The 21,241-nt window shown below is 35.7% G+C and overlaps 1 protein-coding gene across 3 annotated transcripts in view; it reads right to left on the reverse strand.

Moving 5' to 3' along the window:
• CEP170 (centrosomal protein 170) overlaps positions 1-21,241 on the reverse strand; it is a 130,287-nt gene that overhangs the window by 86,872 nt on the left and 22,174 nt on the right. For all 3 annotated transcript variants that reach the window (XM_025361798.1, XM_025361790.1, XM_025361781.1), the window contains exons 2-4: positions 13,981-14,126; positions 10,563-10,652; positions 1,891-1,969 (exon numbers count right to left, since the gene is read on the reverse strand). In XM_025361798.1, coding sequence (XP_025217583.1) covers positions 1,891-1,969; positions 10,563-10,652; positions 13,981-14,085 — 274 coding nt within the window. In that variant the 5' untranslated portion in view covers positions 14,086-14,126. The remainder of the gene's footprint in view (positions 1-1,890; positions 1,970-10,562; positions 10,653-13,980; positions 14,127-21,241) is intronic.

Genomic DNA, 21,241 nt, shown 5'->3' on the forward strand with positions numbered 1-21,241 from the left:
TTTCTGCCACTATAACAGATCCTATTTTAAAATAATAAAATTATATGAGCCTCCTCTGGGCATCCAGACAGTAGTTATGGCTCAACATTAAGTGTACAACCCTAAGAAAGTCTTTGGGACAAAACATTTGTCCCAACAATTTTAGACAGACATATTATGACCTGGTATCTAAGAGAAAAATGTCAGTTTGCTGTTAAGAAAATGGTATACTATCTATAAAAGCATGAGGTTTCTTCCTCAATAGTTTCTTCTTGATATAAAATTCAAAGTTAACTTTACAGAGTTTTACTAAAACTTGAATTTCCTAGTATTTTCTCATGATTCGAAACAGTTGATGCCAAATGGATTAAAGGAGGTACCTAAATTCAAAATATACTTCTATTCGTTCTTGATGAAACTTAGGCTGGTAGAAAATGACAACCATTCATTAAGGCTTTAATGCTAATTCTTAATTATTTCACTGACGCATATTTTTTTAAAGACTTAAAATATACACAAGTATTACTATTTAATGGTTTGGCTTTTTGTATATTCCTTTGGCTCTATAAGTGTGAACATTATAAGGTATGCTACAAAACTTTCTTAGATTTAAACTTTAAAAAGTTGTAATATTATTTTTTGTAATTTTTTTGTTTTTTTTTTTGAGATGGAGTCTCGCTTTGTTGCCCAGGCTAGACTGCAGTAGTGCGATCTTGGCAAACTACAACCTCTGCCTCCTGGGTTCAAGCGATTCTCCTGCCTCAGCCTCTGGAGTAGCTGGGATTACAGGTGCGTGCCACCATGAACGGCTATTTTTAAATTTTTTTTTGTATTTTTAGTAGAGACAGGGTTTCACCATGTTGATCAGGCTGGTCTCAAACTCCTGACCTCATGATCCACCCGCCTCGGCCTCCTGAAGTGCTGGGATTACAAGTGTGAGCCACAGGACCTAGCCTATTTTTCATAAATTTCAAGGAACAATTTCATATAGTGTTAATACATTTACTTTGGACATCAACTCTATTTAGCTGAGACTACACTTTTTCTGCTACAGTGACAAAAGTCCATCCAAATTGCTATGCTTAATACATTATTACCAAAGTTCCAATAAAAGTAGTAATTCAAAAAAACTAAAACTCAAAAAAAAAATTCAGCATAATATGGAATAGCTGTATTTTAATTAAATGTACATAAGTCCTTTTTACAAAGCTTCTTGCCTACTATGAATGGAAATGTCTTCCTTCTTCTGCCATCATGCTCCTTCCCTTCACTACAGATTCTTCACGCTACCCCATGCAATTTAATACAATCATGTTCTTGTTCAATTATTAGATTCCTAATTTTAAACATAAGAATTTTAAGTACACACTAAATGCATATTGTGGATTAATCAGAAAGTGTAGGTCTTAGAAGACACAGGATATTGAAAAGTTTGTATTTAATAGGCAATATAGCTGTGATGCATAAAACAGTAACGGGAGAGATGGAAGGAAAAGTAGGTTTAAATTCTCACATTCATCCCAGGAGGCTGATTCATGCATCATGTTCTACCTGAAAGCAATCCCTAGGCCGGACTAAAATTAAACATTCCCCTGTCCTCTCCCCAGTTACATTCTTTGATGCTCAAATTATATATGCAATAGCACTTCAGTGAGACTGCTGCTGAAACTATATAAATAGAGAGAGGGGAAAAAAAAAAAACAAACGCTGAGTCCACCAACTTTTCCAGGATTATTTTTAGGAACAGGCATAATAACTAAAAATACATATGTATTTTAGTATAGGAAGGCACCCAATAAATAGAAATTCTGGCATATCTATATTGTGAATTGTGTTTCAAAAATGTTAATTTACACCACAGTAAACATATTTGAATAAACTTAATAAGTACATAAAACCATTTAAGGATATCATATCCAAATCTCAGCTTATCTTCAAGTTTCAAGGTGATATAAGTCTGTTCCGGAATCCTTACATCATTCACAAAAGTCTACAAGGAAACAAAAAAAGATGTTAGGTTACATATGAGGTATTAATTCTTACATTTTAGATAAGCAAATTCTCAAATCTGAGAGTTAAAAGTACGTATCATATGGTGGCTAATACAGCCTGAGTATCATAAGATGTGCCATGCAGCCTGTAGGATGAGAAATGATTTTATACTAAGCCTTTTATCTCTATTACTGGTAACACACAAAGAACCCAGTCCTGCCAAGATGAATTTAGGCACTTAGAATAGTTCCTAAAAATGGTGCCAAGAAAAGCTCCTAATCTAAAGCTGGCAAACTGTAAAGGGTAAAATATTTAACTGTTAATATACCATCAGGGTTTGCTCGACCCAATTTTAGATTTTTGAGAAATTCTGACTATGTGTAAGCACTGACATTTCACTACTTTTAGTTTTGGAATTATTATAAAGAAGAAGAAGAAAATTTACTTTAAGAAAATAGAACAAAACTGAATTCAGTTTGCAATTGTCATATGGGTCCTTTGGATCCTTTTAGGAATCTGAGATACATTATAAGGTTTCGGTGATCTTATTTTTCCGATATGTTGAAATTCTGCTATTTTATCATCCTAGTAACTATTTAATCTTTACTCATCAATTATTCCTAACAACGCTAAAAGTGACCCAAATAATAAGACAAAATAACAGAAGTAATAACCAACAAAAAATGTCGTAAGCCACATTTAGTATTATATTTTCTTTCTTCTCTCTCTCTCTCTCTCTCTCTCTCTTTCTTTCAGGGTCGCAGTGGTGCGATCATGGTGCACTGCAGCCTTGATTTCCCAGACTCAGGTGATTTTCCTACTTCAGCCTCCTGAGTAGCTGGGACTACAGGTGCCTGCCACCACGCCCAGCTAATTTTGTGTGTTTTTTTGTAGAGACAAGGTCTCCCCATGTTGTTCAGGCTGATCTCAAACTCCTAGGCTCAAATGATATGCCCATTTTGGCCTCCCAAAATGCTGGGATTACAGGTGTGAGCCACCATGCCTGGCCAAGTTATATTTTCTAGTGGGCACATAAAAACGGAAACAAGATAGAGGTGAGATTAGTTTTAATAATATATTATACATTTCACCTAATATATCCAAAACAGTACCATTTCAGCAAATTATCAATATAAAAACTAACAAGATAGTTCACATTCTTTTTTTTCCTTTTTTTGGTACTACATCTTCAAAATTTAGACTACTCCACATTTCAAGGGCTCAACAGGCACCCACGGTCAGTGGCTACTGTAGTGAAAAGCACAGACCTAGAAGTATGATGCAATAGTGAAATAAATCACTATTTCATCATTCTTTAGTTATCTTACTGCAGTGGCCAAAATAGTCATCATCTTTCCAAGAAGATATAAAAGACATCTGGAGATACAATCTTAATACATTTTGGGGTTTCTTTTTTCACCTATTAAAGAGCACAGTTGAAAATTCAGAATTTCTGATTTAACATTCATAAAGGCAAAGAGAAGAAAACAGACAGGAAGATATTTCATAATTATAAGATAAACACAAGAGAGTGGGATTCTAGACTACAATAATGATGATAAAGCTGACAGCATAAGCAAAATTAGTAGACTATGTGTCTTCAGATGAAGACAGTCACAGACACATTTTCTCTAATGCAAGAATCAATGAGAAAGAATGTTTCCACGGAAAAAAAAGAAATTTTCATCCAGTTAGTCATTCAGTAAGAATCATGCAGTATTTTTCAAAAAGAATACGAATGATTTTGGGTTTTGTGGGGATTTTGGCGGTTTCGTTTTTGGAGTTCTTTCTGAGACAGGGTCTCGCTCTGTCACCCAAGACGGAGTGCAGTGGCACGGACCATATCTCATTCTGAAGCCTCGACCTCCCAGGCTCAGGTGATTCTCCCACCTCAGCCTCCTTGGTAGCTGGGACTAGAGGCTGGTGCCACCATACCCTGCTAATATTTAAATTTTTTGTAGATGGGGTCTCACTATGTCATCCAGGCTGGTCTTGAATTCCCGGGCTCAAGCAATCCTCCCGCAGTGGCCTCCCAAAGTGCTGGGATTACAGGCATAAGCCACCGTGGCCAGCCTCATTTTAAAAGAAGTGTCATATTTTACAAGCAATACTGACAGCCTTCTTTCTTTTTTTCACATCTGTGTTCCAATACTTATCTGACATAGTATGTAAGTGGACATATTCTCAACACAAGTATCTATACAAAGGTGACTAGAAGGAAAGAGATGATGTAGACATAAAATTACTGGGTTGAGCTTCTAATTATTGTTTATAAATCTAAAAATAACAAATGTTTTGCAGTTATGGAGGAAAAAAGATGGCTATCCTATTAACAAAATTATAAGCTGTTAAGGTTTTTTTTTTTTTGAGATGGAGTCTCGCTCTTGTCGCCCAGGCTGGAGTGCAATGCGGATCTCAGCTCACTACAACCTCTGCCTCCCAGGTTTCAGCCACTCTCCTGCCTCAGCCTCCCAAGTAGCTGGGATTACAGGCGCCCGCCACCAAGCCCGGCTAATTTTTGTATTTTTAGTAGAGATGGGGTTTCACCAGGTTGGCCAGACTGGTCTCAAACTCCTGACCTCAGGTGATTCACCTACCTCGGCCTCCCAAAGTGCTGGGACTACAGGCATGAGCCACTGCACCCAGCCAGAGTTTTAAAAACACTGTGTTTTGACCATGCAAGAACAAGAAGAACCAGAAATAATACACTAGAATCAACTGAAGACACACAGTACTTGAGATCTGGAATCAGCATTTATAAGACGGATATATGTTCCAGGTGAATACATGTCAAATGATGAGCAGTTAGTCGCATTCAAACAACACTGCCCATTTTGGGTAGTATATACCTTTAAACACCAGGGAAACATGGAAGAAAATTTGAGTATGTCATGTCTAATTTTTTATTAAAATTTCAAGTTGTTTTAATTACCCTTTTATTCTTAATTTTGTAAATTATTTGTACAATATGTTTTTATTCTTTTGTAAATTATTTATACAATCTGTTTTTATTCTTTTGTAAATTATTTATACAATATGTTTTTATTCTTTTGTAAATTATTTGTACAATATATTTTTATTCTTTTGTAAATTATTTGTACATATGTTTTTTAAAAAGGGTCCACTGGATACAGATGCTAGATGGTGATGACTATCTTTACTGGCTTACTTAGAGTTAAGGCCCTAGAATTTCCTCTAGATTTATAGAACACAGAACAAAAGTATGCTTAACTGCCTGTGCAGACATCAAATAAACACCCAACAAGTTTTTCTTTGATAAACTGAAATTTTAAAAATTACTTTATTCTTTCCTTTTTAATTCCAATTTTCCTTTTTAATTACTTTATTCTTTCCTTTTTAATTCCATTTTTATCATCTTCTATATTACTAGATTTGAGATGGCCATAATAGCTTATTTGAGAAAACTGCCCTTCCATGGTGAGGAAGTTACAGTAAAATACATAAATGGATTAGGTTATTAAATCCTCAAATTCCTATGCATAAATAGCTCTTTGTAATATGCCATAAAATAACAGTTTTAAGTCTACAAAAGAAATTAGAAAAAGTTACAATCTTAGTTTCAAGCATATATATGGAGATAGTGGAATATCATGAAGACTCTAGATTATATCTTAGAATGAGTTATGAGTTGTCCTAAATCACAAGCTTCCAACATGTTTTACAGAAAGGTTGAAACTGGAATACAAAGAAAATTCAAAGGCTTCTGAGACATAAACTCTAACTTCAGGTTCATTTCCAAAATGAAGATTTCAGAGTGTTTTCAAACTTATGTCTTGAGTTTACCAAAGTATTCGGAGGATACAGTCATGCATTGCTTAACAACAGGGAAACATTCTGAGAAACGCATCACAAAGTGATTTACTTCACTGTACGAACGTTACAGAGTTTACGGTACTTCCACTAACCTAGATAATATAGCCTACTACACACCCAGGCTGTGTTGTATATCCCATTGCGCCTAGGGTACAAACCTATACAATACAGCATGTTACTATACTGAATATTGTATGCAATTGTAACACAGACAGGAATTTTTCTGCTCCATTATAATCTTATGGGACCACTGCTGTGTATGTGGTCTCCCATTATGGGATGCATGATTGTAATTACAAAACAGGAGAAATGAGGAAAATGATGAAAAAGGATGAAAGAAAATGTTAATTTACTAATGTCTGCTAGGCAAAAGATAAACAACTAGATACAGTATTGAAGAGGAGTGCTACAGTACTGAAGTTCTGAGCCAATTTTATTTGAAACTATCTCTAATAACCTAAAACACCACATTCATTCAAAAGGCCTACGATGACCTAGAAGATCCATTTAAGTTTAAGACTGCATAACTCTCTTAAATATTAAACACCTGTTGCATGTTGAACATGTGTACTCGGCACTTTCAGAGATGAAGAAACATATAATTTTAACATGCTGCCATTTATGACAGAACTATTCCCTAAAGTCTAAAAAGGCTTAGGAAATATGAGCCAGACACAGTTTCAGTTCACAAAAATGCAAGTGAAAACATCTGTGAGGAAACAGTCTCCTGAAGGTCTAAAATCACCATTGGAAGAGAGAAAATTTCAAAGAGCAAGAGGAAAAATCATGTAACTACAACAAATTTTAATAGCTTAGATACGGAAAAAAAATGAGTTTTGTTTCTTTGTCAGTGCCATTTGAACACACCTCTACCTGGTGGTGAGGAAAATGAGGCAAAGAGAATGAAGTAATCATCAAGAGCTTGGAGTACGGAAGTGGCAATGTTGGGATTTGAACTCAGCTCTCTGAACTACAAATCCTATGAGCATTCCACATCAAGAAAGATTAGGTGCCCAAGCTAAACCAGCTCCCAAAATTCCTCCATTCAAACCACTAACCCCACAGAAGCAAACCAAACTTAAATAAATACCTATTTAATTTACATACAACTAAATGACATAATTGATAGTATAAAATCATATAGCCAGCACACATTACATTGATGATCTGGGAAAGTGAACAGAGTACAACCACCTCAATCTCTCTGCCACCTACAAAAGCCTCCTTTCCTTCCCTAACCTTTCCTTTCAACCTTTAGTGAAGACCATTCTCTACTCTATACCACACAGGTCTGATACTGGCAGGAACTCTAGTGTGCAAAGGGGACACAGTGTGGCTGGAACACAGACTGCTGATGGGGGCAGTACAGCAACAAATGGCAGGCTTGGAATGGCACAGGAAGGGTGTGGCAGAGGCCATGGTGGCTACCAGAGAACTGAAGGCAAACAGGGGTTCCCAAAGAAAGAGAACCTTCAATGGGCTTGCAGGAAAATGGCCCATGAAAATATGAGCAACGGAACCGACTGTAGCATTCTCAGGCAGAACAACCTCATTCCTGGCGGCAATTCCATAAATTGTAGATCTAGGTCCCTTGGGAGTGTATTCTGGGATAGGGTGAAAGGGGACAGCAGTGGAAATGATCATTTTTACGTTGAATTTAGTTGGTAAGTGATTTTTCTAAACAGTAACAGTGAATTCTTTGAAAAGTGTATAGGCTACAGGGTGCTAACCTTGTCTTTGCTGCTTTTCTTACCATGATAAAAATAACTTACATTTACTGAATGCTTACTATGTACTGTTGTGTTTAAAATTATTAGCTTATTTATATCTTCACAACATACACAACACACTCACACAACCTGTGAGTACCATTTTATTATTTCTATTTTTAAAAAATTGAGGAATAGGGAACTTAGGTAACTTGTCCAAGGTGACGTCAAAGCTGGGTCCATAACCACTACACTGTGTCCCCTACCTCCAAAATTTATACTTTTAACCTGATACTTAAAGTTCTAGAATAACATGGATAAGAATAGTAAATAGTCTGTGAATAATAGTCTACAAGTTCTCTTATGACTAAAATGCATGACAGTTGGTACTTCCTAGACTTTTGACATGTTTTGGCGGCTACAGGCCTTTATGGCATGTTTCTTAGGCTGTCATTTGGGTACCAGTGTATTTGTAATGTATGTAATGCTTTAAAGTTCCACACTAAGCACACACTCAAATGTACTGCTGCATTTCATCCTCATAACAACACTACAGAACAGGAATTATTTCATCCCTTAATAGCTGAAGCAAGACTCTGCACTGCATCTTTGCTTTCATAAACTTCAACTCGCAACACATTCACACACTTTGGAAGGGAGTATATATGAGGAAACTGAATTTCAGAGAGATTAAGTGATTTGTCCCAGGTTACACTGCTGATAAATAACATATCTGAGTTTCAAATCCTGGTACTGATTTCTAACTCAAAATGCACATGTTGCTCTCCATGAGTTAGTATCTTTCACAATATTATTGAGTATAATCAAATTATAAGAAAGATATCATTCATATTTCACCTGATTATTTTTGGAACCAATGCCAAGTAATTTCCATATTTGATCATAGTCTTTTAAAAGACTAAAATGCTGATGTAATTCCCACTTACTATTTTCCAAAATAATTATGTAAAGACATACAGACTACCACTGTTCATCTGTTGTCAAGATGAAACTTTCTAGACTTAAAGACAATATAACATTGTTAAAATAATCCACACATAGAAGTTAAAATTTTTCACTACAAATTCTTCAAGTAGAAAATTAATTCAATTCCACTCAAAGCAGATGTACTGGGTCCATGCACTGTGCAGAACTCTCTGCCAGGCACTGTGTTCACAGAAGCAGAAGGCACATGAACTTATTCAGGAGCTCATAATTCAGCACAGTACTGAGGTATAAAAGTAGATTTAATACCAGGCTAATCAAGCACACAAAGGCTTATGGGTGTGAAGAAGGAAGACAGAAATTCTAGCAAAGAGTTGAGAATCAAAATTGCTAACATTCATGCCTAATGTTACAACAGTTTCTACCTACTTTGCCCATCTCTCTTAATTTTAACCCTTTCAACATGTCAACATCAGCAGGTTAAAATTCCTAAGTAAACGGGCCTCTGTTTCATCTCTTCAAAAAGAAGTAGAATTTGAGCTTTACTTTAAAAAATGTGTACAACTTTTATGAATGGCAAGGGAGATGGGAGAAATAGTAGACTGAAGAAAATCTAACAAGTTATTTGAAGAAAGACATAGTATAGCAGGAAGACTGCTGTTTTGGAAGAAGAGCAAGGGAAAATGTAATGATGGAGCATCAATCTGAAAAGGAGAATAATGCCAAATGTGAGAATTTTCAAGGCAGACATGAAGAATGTACACTTAACTCTATGTGCTTTGAGGAAAAAAAAAGGCTTGAATAAAACAAAGAAAAAAAAAAAAGTCTTGAATAAAACCAACAGAAAAACATGCCTACAAAAAATTTGTATTTATCTCAAAGAATAAATATAAAAGTCCTTCAGTAGCAGGTCAATTCAGAATTGGTAAAAAAAAATGTATTACCATATTTGCCACATTTCTGCATATTCTTGTATACAATGTTTGATGCACATTTGAAAAGCATGAGTAGCCTGAAGCAGTTGGGATACACTTATTTCTGTTAAATTCACTTCAAGAATTTCAATAGCACAGATATGAACAACACAATATTTGCTTGTGTTTGCAGAACCATAAGAAAATGAAGAAACTGAAATAAGAGAAATAATTCAATACTTTAGCATTCTTTTTAGTTTGTGGCTACTTATATTATGCCAAATTTAGAAAGACCAAATGAAGAAATAAGAAAAAATTCACTTCAGTAACACAAAAATATATTCAAAGTATGAATTCCAAGAATAATGAACACTGGTGTTTAGATAATGTACTGTATTTGTGAAGGCAAATGGTTGTGTTGTTTCACCTTTTTTACTCTAGCAGAGAAAGCTGTCTACTCTCCGGCACCTTTCCATCTTTCTTTTCTTTTTTGTTTTTTGTTTTTTTTTTTGAGACGCAGTCTCACTCTGTCACCCAGGCTGGAGTGCAGTGGTGCCATCTTGGCTCACTGCAACCTCTGCCTCCTGGGTTCAAGTGACTCCCCCGTCTCAGCCTCCTGAGAAGCTGGAACTACAGGCATGCACTACTACGCCCAGCTAACTTTTGTAGTTTTAGTAGAAACGGGTTTCACCATGTTGGCCAGGATGGTCTTGAACTCCTGACCTCAGGTGATCTCCCCACCTTGGCCTCCCAAAGTGCTGGGATTATAGGTGTGAGCCACCGCGCCTGGCTCCATCTTTATTTTCTAAAGTTAACCACTACTTCTCTGTCCTTAAGAGTACTTTTTTGCATTCTTACTGCCATGACTTTGTACCGTTTTCCCTCATATAAATTACAGCCATATAGTGAAGTCCAGCTTAGGTTCCAGCTTCTTAAAGAAGTCTTCTTTAGCCATCACAGACAATGACAACCACCTTCTGGACTCATCTGCTTATACAGTTTCTTTGGAATATGGGCTAGTTTCATATTCTACTGGATGGTCCCCAAAGTGCTATGTACCTGATAAGCATTTAAAAATAAAATACAAATTAAAGATAAAGAAAATGTAGCTAGGAAATGTAATCTGATTTTTCTTCTTACAATATTAAACAAATGTTCAAAGACGACAAAAAATAAACCCTTAACTTACCCCATTTAGACTGCCCAAATCTTTCACTAAATGTTCATCCGTAGAGGCATCATAGTTGATGACAGCATGTTGCTTATCCACACTACGAGACTGAAAGAAATTTTTTAAGTTAATAAATACAAGAAAATACTAGAATAAATACCAATCACATTTTGGCTAGATACTAGCATTAACAGAACAGTAAATATACAGAAATATCAAAGTTAATGTGGATTAAATGATATTAAAATAGTGCCACTATACAACAAAAATTTGTAGCATCACTCCCCAAAGAGGAAAGCATTGAATTTGAAAGATATTCTTTTCTACTAAATTCACATGTTCTACTATTGAGAATTTACATCAGCTGACTTTGTTGAATGTATTAATTTTTTAAAATTTAAAACAGCTATAGAGAAATCATGTGAATTATAATTTTACCATGTTTTATATATCTTATTGTAAAAAAATTTACCTTGTAGGATTTTCTTCTTTCAAAACTAAAAATGAGCATAAACTATATAAAGAGTCCAAAGACTTAGAGGAAAAGGGACACACTATGATATGTTTCAGAGCAGAATTATCTTCACTTAAAATATGGGTTCTAAAGCTGGAATTCACGGGACAGCTCTAAGAAGGAAAGGGACTGGAAGTCAAAAAAAAGTATTTTAATGGCAAACTGTGGTTTTTGAAAATTGCTTTTAAGTTTCTTTTAAAGTTTTCTCTGTCTTTCTCTAAGCTCTGGTGCAGATGGAAGCACCCGAAAGAAGAACTATAAGCCTGTGGAAGCTGGTATTGAAAGGAAATATCATTATAGTCACAGAAGAAACAGTCTGTGAGCCAATGAATTGGAACTTGATCACTGTGTATTACGGGGTTACTGTGTGAACCCTGGTATACTAAAAGCAAAGGGAGTATCAAAAATGGGGAACAGACATGACTTCCAGTTTCTGGTTCAACATGCAAAGAATTTGAAGTCATCACTCCCATCTTCCTAATAAGAAAAATGTTGAACAAACTGAAAACCAAAAACTCATCTTAACTTTTATCAGAGACTTGAGGTCACAAGGCAAACGATCACCCTGAAAAGTAGAGACAAGCAAATACAGAGAGAATCACAGCTTGCCAGGAGCAGAAGCCACCGTGAGACACAGCACCCAGTAGGCCACCTTAAAGGTGAAGTGATTAATTGCTGAAGACTTGAGGGTGGACCAACTTGAGATTTTAAAAAACTCCTGCATTAAATCTAAAAATTACTTAAAATTCATTTTTGCCTTGTTTTAAATTTTTTTTTTCTTCTGGTTAAGCTAATGAAATACTAAATTCAGTTCTTAAGTTGGTAAGAAGCAACATAGCACCACTCAGCAAAATAATTTCACCACATTGTCAATTTATCAAGTTGATCTAGTCTAAGGATAAAACCTCCAAATGTTGTAAGAGAAGTGAGATTTCAAGTACATGTAGGCTCTCAATAAATACTTAATGGATCCTCATAAATAATCTGTCTCTGAGGAAAAGAGTACACAGAAAAAGGGCAGAAATCCTTTGGACAATGGACTGAAATTCAAAGAAAAAAATTAAATTAGAGTTGAGAAAAGGTAAATTCCAAAGTAAAGAGAAACGTTACTATTAGATACAAGAATAAAGGAGTCGAACGGCTGCTCATGGAGCCAGAGAATGGTGGCTTTCAAAGGAGTGTGATAAACACAGATCAGGGATATTGAGAAAAAATGATTTGGGGAGGAAGTAATTTAGGACAGGCTGCTTCGCTACGTCTACAACTTGTTTGAAATCTGGAATATCCTTAATCTACAGTGTACCCTGCCCTCCAACTGCTTATGGTGAACACTGACAGTACATAAACACCTACAGCAAGAGATAGAGCACTCTTACGACAAGAGAACAACAGAGTCCACTGAGTCGAGTGAGACGCCATTACAACTCCGGGGATTAGGGAGTGAGGAGTGGGCCTGTTATGTGGGATCCCAAGAATACATCGTTTGTTTGTTTAATAAAGACAGTAACAACTTTTCAAGAAGAGTAGTCAGGAACTCAAGGCAAAGAAGATCAGTTTAGTATTCACAGAATAAGACAATCCCATTTGTGTAACTATTTTTTAAACTAAGCAGCCAATGAAAAAAAAAATCCTATGTTTTTAGTTATCATGAAATGTATATAAAGTATCAATGTGTTTCAGCACCCACCACAGGAATTAAGCAGAAGACCAAGATTACAGAACATAATATGTAGTGACTGGGTCAAGGAAAACTGAGGGAACAGGAAGAGTATGTAATGGATATCTAACCACTTAAGCATTAATCTGTTTTCATTTCTACATAATCAAATTCACATTTCCTCTAAACTAAGCTGAACCAGAAGGTGCATGACAACTTGATGTTCACAACCCATTTGGATATTTCAATGAAAATTTAATAAAAATCCCTCAGAAATATGTAATTTAAATCCTAACAAAGACTGCTAACTTCATCACGTTTCTGATACTAATGGGAAAATCTTAGCTGATCTGAGCGTTAAAACTGCAAAGACAGACAATTTTGACCAGGCCTTTTTTCCTGTTAAACTTCTGGCAAGAATGAAAGACTCTAGTCCCTGTCCTTTTATAGCAGGGGTGTCCAATCTTTTGGGTTCCCTGGGCCACATTGGAAGAAGAAGAATTGTCTTGGGCCACACATAAAATACACTAACAAGAGCTGATGAACTAAAAAAAAAAAAAATTACAAAAAAACTCATAATATTTTAAGCAACTTTCTGAATTTGTGTTGGGCCACATTCAAAGCCATCCTGGGCCCAGGCTGGATGAGCTTGTTTTATAGTGTTTTCCCTGAAGACTCTATGCCTCCTCCGTCTGATTCTAACTCCTAGAGACCCTCTTCCTGAGGCTGTGTACTCTTGAGGATCTATTTTACTTGGAGTAACTTACGGTAACTTTTATACTATCTGTATGTATCACGTAACATCACATTGTATACCTTAAATATACACAATAAAATTTGCTTTTAAAAATAGTCAACAATTTTTGCTTATGCTTGAACTCCTGGCAGGCATCATAATGAACATCTCTAAAAGTGCTGAAACTAATTTCCTTTATCACTGAAGTATCAGTGATCAAAATTCAGTTTTACTCCATGCTGTGCTGATTTTTGCAATGTCTTATTTTAAAAGTGTATAATGTGAAACTTTCCACTTACTAATAAACTTCCTTATTCTGAGAACTTATTTTTCAAAATAGAATCCTCAAGACTTAGAACTTTTTTTTTAGATGGTTCAAGGGGACAAAAAATTAATTAGAATGATAGCTGGAGCTAAAAGGAGAGAAAGTTCAAATCTAAATAGCACTGTTTTCTAAAGGAGTAGAAAAAGATTATATACCAATCTCAAGTTTTGAATAAACACATATAGAGAAGGCTGATAAAATTACCTGCAACATGAGCTCACAGTCATCTCTTCCAACAAAAATCATTTCTCGCGGCAGCCTGTGGCGAGTGCCTCCACTGCTCACCAAAAACCAGGATGTTAAGCTCATTTTCTGCTTAGCTTCTAAGTCTTTGGCAAAGCTACGTCATCCTGAAGAGAAACATGAAGCAAAATATACATTCAGATATCTTCAGCTTTAGTGGGCTATTCACCAAACACTGGAAGGCCTAAGAATAGAACTGCATTCATTCACATTTATACTAAATGAACTGTCCACAGGTCCCAGGAAATATATACATATATACTAAATTCTCATCAGTGAAGTAAGCCCACAGAATTGACTAAGAGTACAATTAAAAAGAAAGAGATTAAAGTAATAAGTAGGTTATAGTTTTCATACTTCTGAAAGCCTTTTAGCATAGTTTATAAAGGTCTATAATCCTCAAGTAAATGCTCATGTTAGCATCATGTTAGCATCAGAAAAATAGCAATACTGTACCAATAAATGTCTTAGGTATAAATGGTTTGAGAAAGACACAGTGAATTCAGTGAGTATATATGATACCTGATTAAGAACTACGTTGACCAAATAAACTGCTCCTTTGTCTACCAAGTGTAAACTACAGAATGCAATTTCAATTTCTTTTTCCTCACGTGTACTTTATTTTCTTAATACATTTTCCTAGGGCAGCAATTCTGAAACATTCTGTTCTTGGGACTCTTTTAAACTCTTTAACAAATGAACTCTACAGAGCATTTGTCTACATGAGCAATACACACACATACATATATATATATTTTACATATTAGAAATGAAACTGGTATTTATTAATTCATTTTAAATAACAATAATCCAATTTCATTTTAAAATTACTAACATTTCTATGACAAAGTAACCATATTTTCCAAAACAAAAATAAGAAAGGTAGCACTATTTTACATTTTTCAAATCTCTTTAATGTCTACCTTAAAAAAATAAAACCTGATATCAGCTTTGAATTTAATCCATTGCCATATACTGCTTAATTTAATGATATATAAAGAAAACTTGGCTTCATACAAACAGGTGGAAAAGGGAGAGGTATTTTAATACGCTTTTCAAATAATTGTAATTATTTAGTAATTTCTTTGATACTACATAAAAATTATACAAGCAGTAGTTTCTTGAAGGTTATTTGCAATATGGAATCTGAAACCATATTAATGAACTTTTCACACAATTTTATATAAAAATCCATCTCATGGCTGGGCGGGTGGCTCATGCCTATAATCCCAGCACTTTGGGAGGCCGAAGTGGGCAGATCACCTGAGGTCAGGAGCTCAAGACCAGCCTGACCAACATGAAGAAATCCCGTCTCTACTAAAAATACAAAATTAGCTGGGCATAGTGGCATGCGCCTATAATCCCAGCTACTTGGGAGGCTGAGGCAGGGAAATCACTTGAACCCGGGAGGCAGAGGTTGCTGTGAGCTGCAATGGTGCCACTGCACTTCAGTCTGGGTGACAGGGCAAGACTCCGTCTCAAAAAAAAAAGAAAGAAAAGATAGACAAATAGATCAATGGACCAAACACATGGATAAAATTGAAACCTGGTTAGTAGTTTCTTCAGTAGCCAAGGCACATGATTCAACTCAGGTTCCTCTAAATGGTGGGAAAGGAGCCTTTGGGTTTCCAACTTGTATAGAATATGACCAAGGTCTTAACCAGATGTGATAGCAGGTACATTTCTTTCCAGAATTTCTGGATTAGTCAAATAGACATGGGTTTTAGAGTATACTTTCTGAGTTAAATTACCAGTCCCTCATGCTTTCTAAATGACTGCAAAAATATATGCATTATGTTTCTGCATTTCAGGTATCCCACCTGTAAGAGAGAAAAAAAAAAAAAAAAAAGCCAAGAAGATATCATCTAAAGATGCATTGACAGAAATTATCTGAAGTGACCATTTTGGAACTCTGGCATATAGTAAAAGAGGGTGATAAATGTCACAGAATTTCCATCTTTCATGGTAGCAGCTATCACTCATTCCACAGCCACAACCCCAACAGCTCCATGAAGCAGCCTGGGGACAGCCTCCTGCATTCCTAGTGTGGCTTCCTGGAGCCAAGGTACACAAAAAGGACCTAGTCTTCCAAATACTGGATTGCATGATCTCATTGCTGCTTTTGATTACTGAGGAACCAACACAACAGCAGGCCACCAGTACTTTAATACCCACGGGCCTAAGAAACTTCCAAGGAATTTATTATATAAAGACAATGTATGTGTGTTTTGTTTTTCTTTCTCCTTTTTGAGGTCAGATATTTAAAGCAATATTTATTAGGTCAATAGCTGACCACAGAGGAAACACAAGAAACTTCAGTGTCCACATATAACAAAAACTACACACCTTGCAAAAACTGTTTACAAAAGTCACAAACAGATAATCACTTCAACCCTGAACATGTAAGATTCAGCAATCCCTGGAGAGTGCAAGAATTACATTTCCGGATGTACTACAACATAATTTTTAAAAGGTCTAGTTCTCACCAGGCATGGTAGCCGATGTATGTAATCTCACCACTTTGGAAGGTGGAGGAGGGAGGATTCCTTGAGCCCAGGAATTCAAGACCAGCTTGGGTAACATAATAAGACCCACATCTATGAAAAATTAAAAAAAAAAACAGCTGCGCATGGTGGCATCCAAGAGGTTGAAGCTGCAGTGAGCCACGATCAAGCTCTGCACTCCAGTCTGGACAAAAGAGTGAAACACTGCCTCAAAACAAATGAATAAATAAAAATAAGATAAAAAGTACAGTTCTCAAAAAATAAAAAATAACATAATGAAAATAAAGAAACAACAAAAAAGATTTGATAGAATCTCTCCTGTTAACGCCCATTGTAGTTATTAGTCGAAGGTGTTACATCAACTATCTACTGTCTTAAATATGTTGAATGAGCTAAAGAAAACGATCAACAAAAAAATTAGCAAAACAGTATATGAGAAAAATGAGAATATCAGTAGGAAGACAGAAATTATGAAAAGGAACCAAACAAATTCTGGAGCTGAAAAGCAGAATAACTGAAGAAAAACTCATTAGAGGGGCTCAAAAGCAGATACGAGCAGGAGTTAGACAGGTTCAGTGAACCTGAAGATAAGAACACTGAGGTTGTCTTATCTTCAATATGAGAAGTAGAAAAACAAATGAAGTAAAATGAACAGAGCCTGAGGCACCAGCAGGATATCATCAAACATACTAACATATACATTATAGGTGTCCCAGAAGGAAATATGACAGAAAAGTATTTGAAGTCTTAATGGAAAAATACTTCCAAAATAAATCAATACATACATCCTAGAAGCTCAATAAACTACCAGCAGATAAACTCAAAGAGCTCTACACAAAAAACATTACAATCAAATTGTCAGAACCTAAAGAAATAGAAAGAATTTTGAAAACGGTGACATAAGTGACTCTTCATGTACAATGGAGCCTCAGCAAGATATACAGCAGATTTCTTCTCAGAAACTATGGAGACTAGAAAGCAGTGGGATTGACAGTGGGAAAGGAGAAGAAAAAAAAGACTGTCAACCAAGAATTTTATACCCAGCAATACTGTCTTTCAAGCATATATATATATATATTATATATATATTATATATATATAATATATATATGTTTTAAAGCAAGCAGAAATTAAGATATTTCTAGTGAAACAATAGCTGACAGTTTTTGGTTTTTTTTTGTCAGCACAGTGCCCTACAAAAAATGTGAAAGACATTCCGGCTGCAATGAAAGGACACTAGACAGTGACTTAAAACTGTGATAAAAATTTTTAAAACCACTGATAAAGGTGTCTATAAAGGTAAATGTAAATCCACTGTTTTCATACTTTTCATATGGTTTGTAACTTCTGTTTTTCCTATATGGTTTAATAAGCAAGTTCATAAAGCAATAATTATAATCTGTTACTGGAAAGGGAATGTATAAAGGTGTAATTTGTGACAATTATAATATTACAGGGGAGGAACGGAGATGTACACAAACGAAATATTTGTATACTCTTGAAACTAAATTGATATATTCAAACTAGGCTTATAAGTTTAAGATATTAATTGGAATTGCCAAGGTAACCACTAAGAAAATACATTAAAAATATACAGTAAAAGAAAGAAAAGGGAAATCAAAATGATACACCACAAAAAGTTAAATATTTAAAAAGACAATAATAAAGGAATAAAAGAAAAAAACACATAACATACAGAAGACAAATAGATCAATGACAGAATTAAAACCATCTTTATGCTGAGTGTGGTGGCTCATGCCTGTAATTCCAGCACTTCATTTAAAGTGATTAATAATATAACTAAAGCAAACCCCCAAATTTTTCCATTTTTCCATATCAGCAATCTTCACTGTCTTTTCTTCTTCTTCTTTTTTTTTTTTTTTTTTACTGAGACAAGATCTGGCTCTCTATTGCTCAGGCTGGAGTTCGGTGGAAATATCTCAGCTCACTGCATCCTCCAACTCCCAAGCTCAAGCTCCGGGCTCCCACCTTACCCTCTTGAGTAACAGGGACTACAGGTGTGCACCACCACACCCAGCTAATTTTTGTATTTTTTGTAGAGACGGGGTTTTGCCATGTTGCCCAGGCTGGTCATGAATTCATAAGTTCAAGCAATCCACCTGCTTCAGCCTCTCAAAGTGCTGAATTTACAGGTGTGAGCCACCATGCCTGGCCTTCAGTGTCTCTTCTAATACTGTAGTACTTATTCTCGAAAGCAGACTAGCCATAATACAAAATTTTATCAGTCTCTATCTTCTGTGCTTATTAATTTCAGCATTTAGGAAATCTCAAAGAGTATGAGAAGGTACAAAACTAACAGATTTGCTTTTCAATAAGTTTATTCCCATTCCCCCAGGGCACAGTTAGCCATTCTTGTCTCTGTAATCCCACAATATTTTGTTCAAACATTTATTATGCTAGAATTTAAACTATAATTTTTTGCATTAATAATTATATACTGTAACGATATGATTACACCTCAAGTTGATGAGCTCTTTGAAGGCAGCACAACTGTCTTCCTCCATCCCTCCCTTCTTTCAACAGCTATTGAGAAGCCTGCGGAATCCAGGCACTTTTGAGGATCAAGGACACACAAAGATAAAACAAAAAAATCTTGCCGCGAGGAACTCACTACTGCAGGGAACGGTAGTTAGTAGATGCCACGACAGAGATAAGCCTAGGGTGTTACTAGAACAACAGGAGGTTGTCATTACTCCGGACATGGATGGTGACAGTAGGGATGGTATCATTCTAAATCAGCACAGAGTTGAAGTACAGAAACATTTTTTCATCACTGTATCCCTTGAGCCTACCCCAATGTTTCATCTACAGTGAGCATTTGACAAGCTATTTTCAATGAATGAGTAGCTTTGGACCAGCTACAAGTCTTGAAGTGAGGATAACCTAGAAATCTCCAGGGGCAGGAGGTGAAATTAATCATCTAACCTTCGACAGCAATTAAATCTAGCCATTAAATCCTAGTTACAGTCCTCTTCGGTTGTCTCTTTCTTATTCTTTATCTTTCTGTCACATAAAGCTGTTTTCACCAGCGATCTGAGAAAAGTTTAAAGCTCAGACACTTGGGTGTCAGATAGATGTGAACACTGGCCCAGTATCATAGTTCCATTTACGTGGAACTATCATTACATTTACATTTAAAGCTATTATTAACTTTAAAAACTGACTTTCCTGCTAAATCAGAGTTCTTTTCATGATTTAATGGACTAAAATGTTAATAATCTAAGTTTTACATTCTAAATAAACATGAAACAAAGAAAAACTCTGCAGTTATCGAGCAGAGCACACAGCTTCACTACACAGGTTTCAAAAATATGTACATTTTACAGCAAATACTTTAGGCTGGGCGCGGTGGCTCACGCCTGTAATCCCAGCACTTTGGGAGGCTGAGGCGGGCGGATCATGAGGTCGGGAGATCAAGACCATCCTGGCTAACACGGTGAAACCCTGTCTATACTAAAAATACAAAAAATGAGCTGGCATGGTGGCGGGCGCCTGTAGTCCCAGCTAACTGGAAGGCTGAGGCAGGAGAATGGTGTGAACCTGGGAGGTGGAGCTTGCAGTGAGCTGAGACCTTGCCACTGTGCACTCCAGCAGGGGAGACAGAGCGAGACTCCATTTCAAAACATATATATATATATATATATATATAAATATAATATTTACATAAAAATATATAATATATATATTTAAAACGTTGTTCCTAGTCACATATCATTTAAATTGAGGAACGATGGCAAGAGGGGTCTGAATGATGTTAATTACTATAATACTTAAGTCAAGACAGGCAATAATAAACAGTGCACTTGATATATGACAGCATTACAAGAGAACTACAAAATAGTGCACCACATCACCCATAAAAAGAAACTGGTTTACTCAGATTATTAAGCCTGAGAAAAAATCATTGTTATGTAAATGATAGTCAATGTATACAATCACTTGAGCTAAAACACATGTTAAGGGCAGTCTATCCTTATGCCCTGGCAATTGGCTGGCTGATTCATCACCAGATGGCTTTACAGAGAATAAACCTCCTCTTACCCCACAACTCCTGCTATTGCAGAGAAAGAAATAGCTGGCCTCACCTTAGGACTATGAGTCTACACAGTAGAAAATGCTTTCCTTTAGTCTATGCATTTCTCATTTTAATAAGATACTATCTACTTAGGCATCCATGTGACAACTTTTCTTTTGGTACTAACAGGCATGAAAGGGTGACAATAATCTCCATGGGGTTGGCCCAGGACCTAGCTTTGTTTCCTGAAAGAATAAATTGCAGGAGAAAGAAGATCTGGTTTTCTTAATAAAATCAATGAAAATATAAACAAAGGGGGGGTAAAAGTGATAAACTTTACCTTACAAAATTGTAATCTGAACCAGCAGTAAAGCTTACCAACTAAAATAAACCACTAAGGGTTTGCATCAACTGGCATCTGTAATTTTGCCATGTCTTTTTACTCCATCATACAAAGTATCTAAAAGATACAATTTTAAACAAATGTATAAATTCAGGAATCCTATTTCACATTTTCACCCCTAAAAAGTCCCTAATAGAAAATATATCCTCAACACCAGAGGTCTGTCTTTTGATGCCATGTACTTCTGAAAATGAAGGAAATAATTTGGGGTGGCATTTCAACTAAGGATGCATTATCAAATAAAGTCCAAACATATGTCATAATAACTCAGGATCAAAA

Source organism: Theropithecus gelada, chromosome 1, assembly GCF_003255815.1.
Source record: "Theropithecus gelada isolate Dixy chromosome 1, Tgel_1.0, whole genome shotgun sequence".
NCBI classification, from domain to species: Eukaryota; Metazoa; Chordata; class Mammalia; order Primates; family Cercopithecidae; genus Theropithecus; species Theropithecus gelada.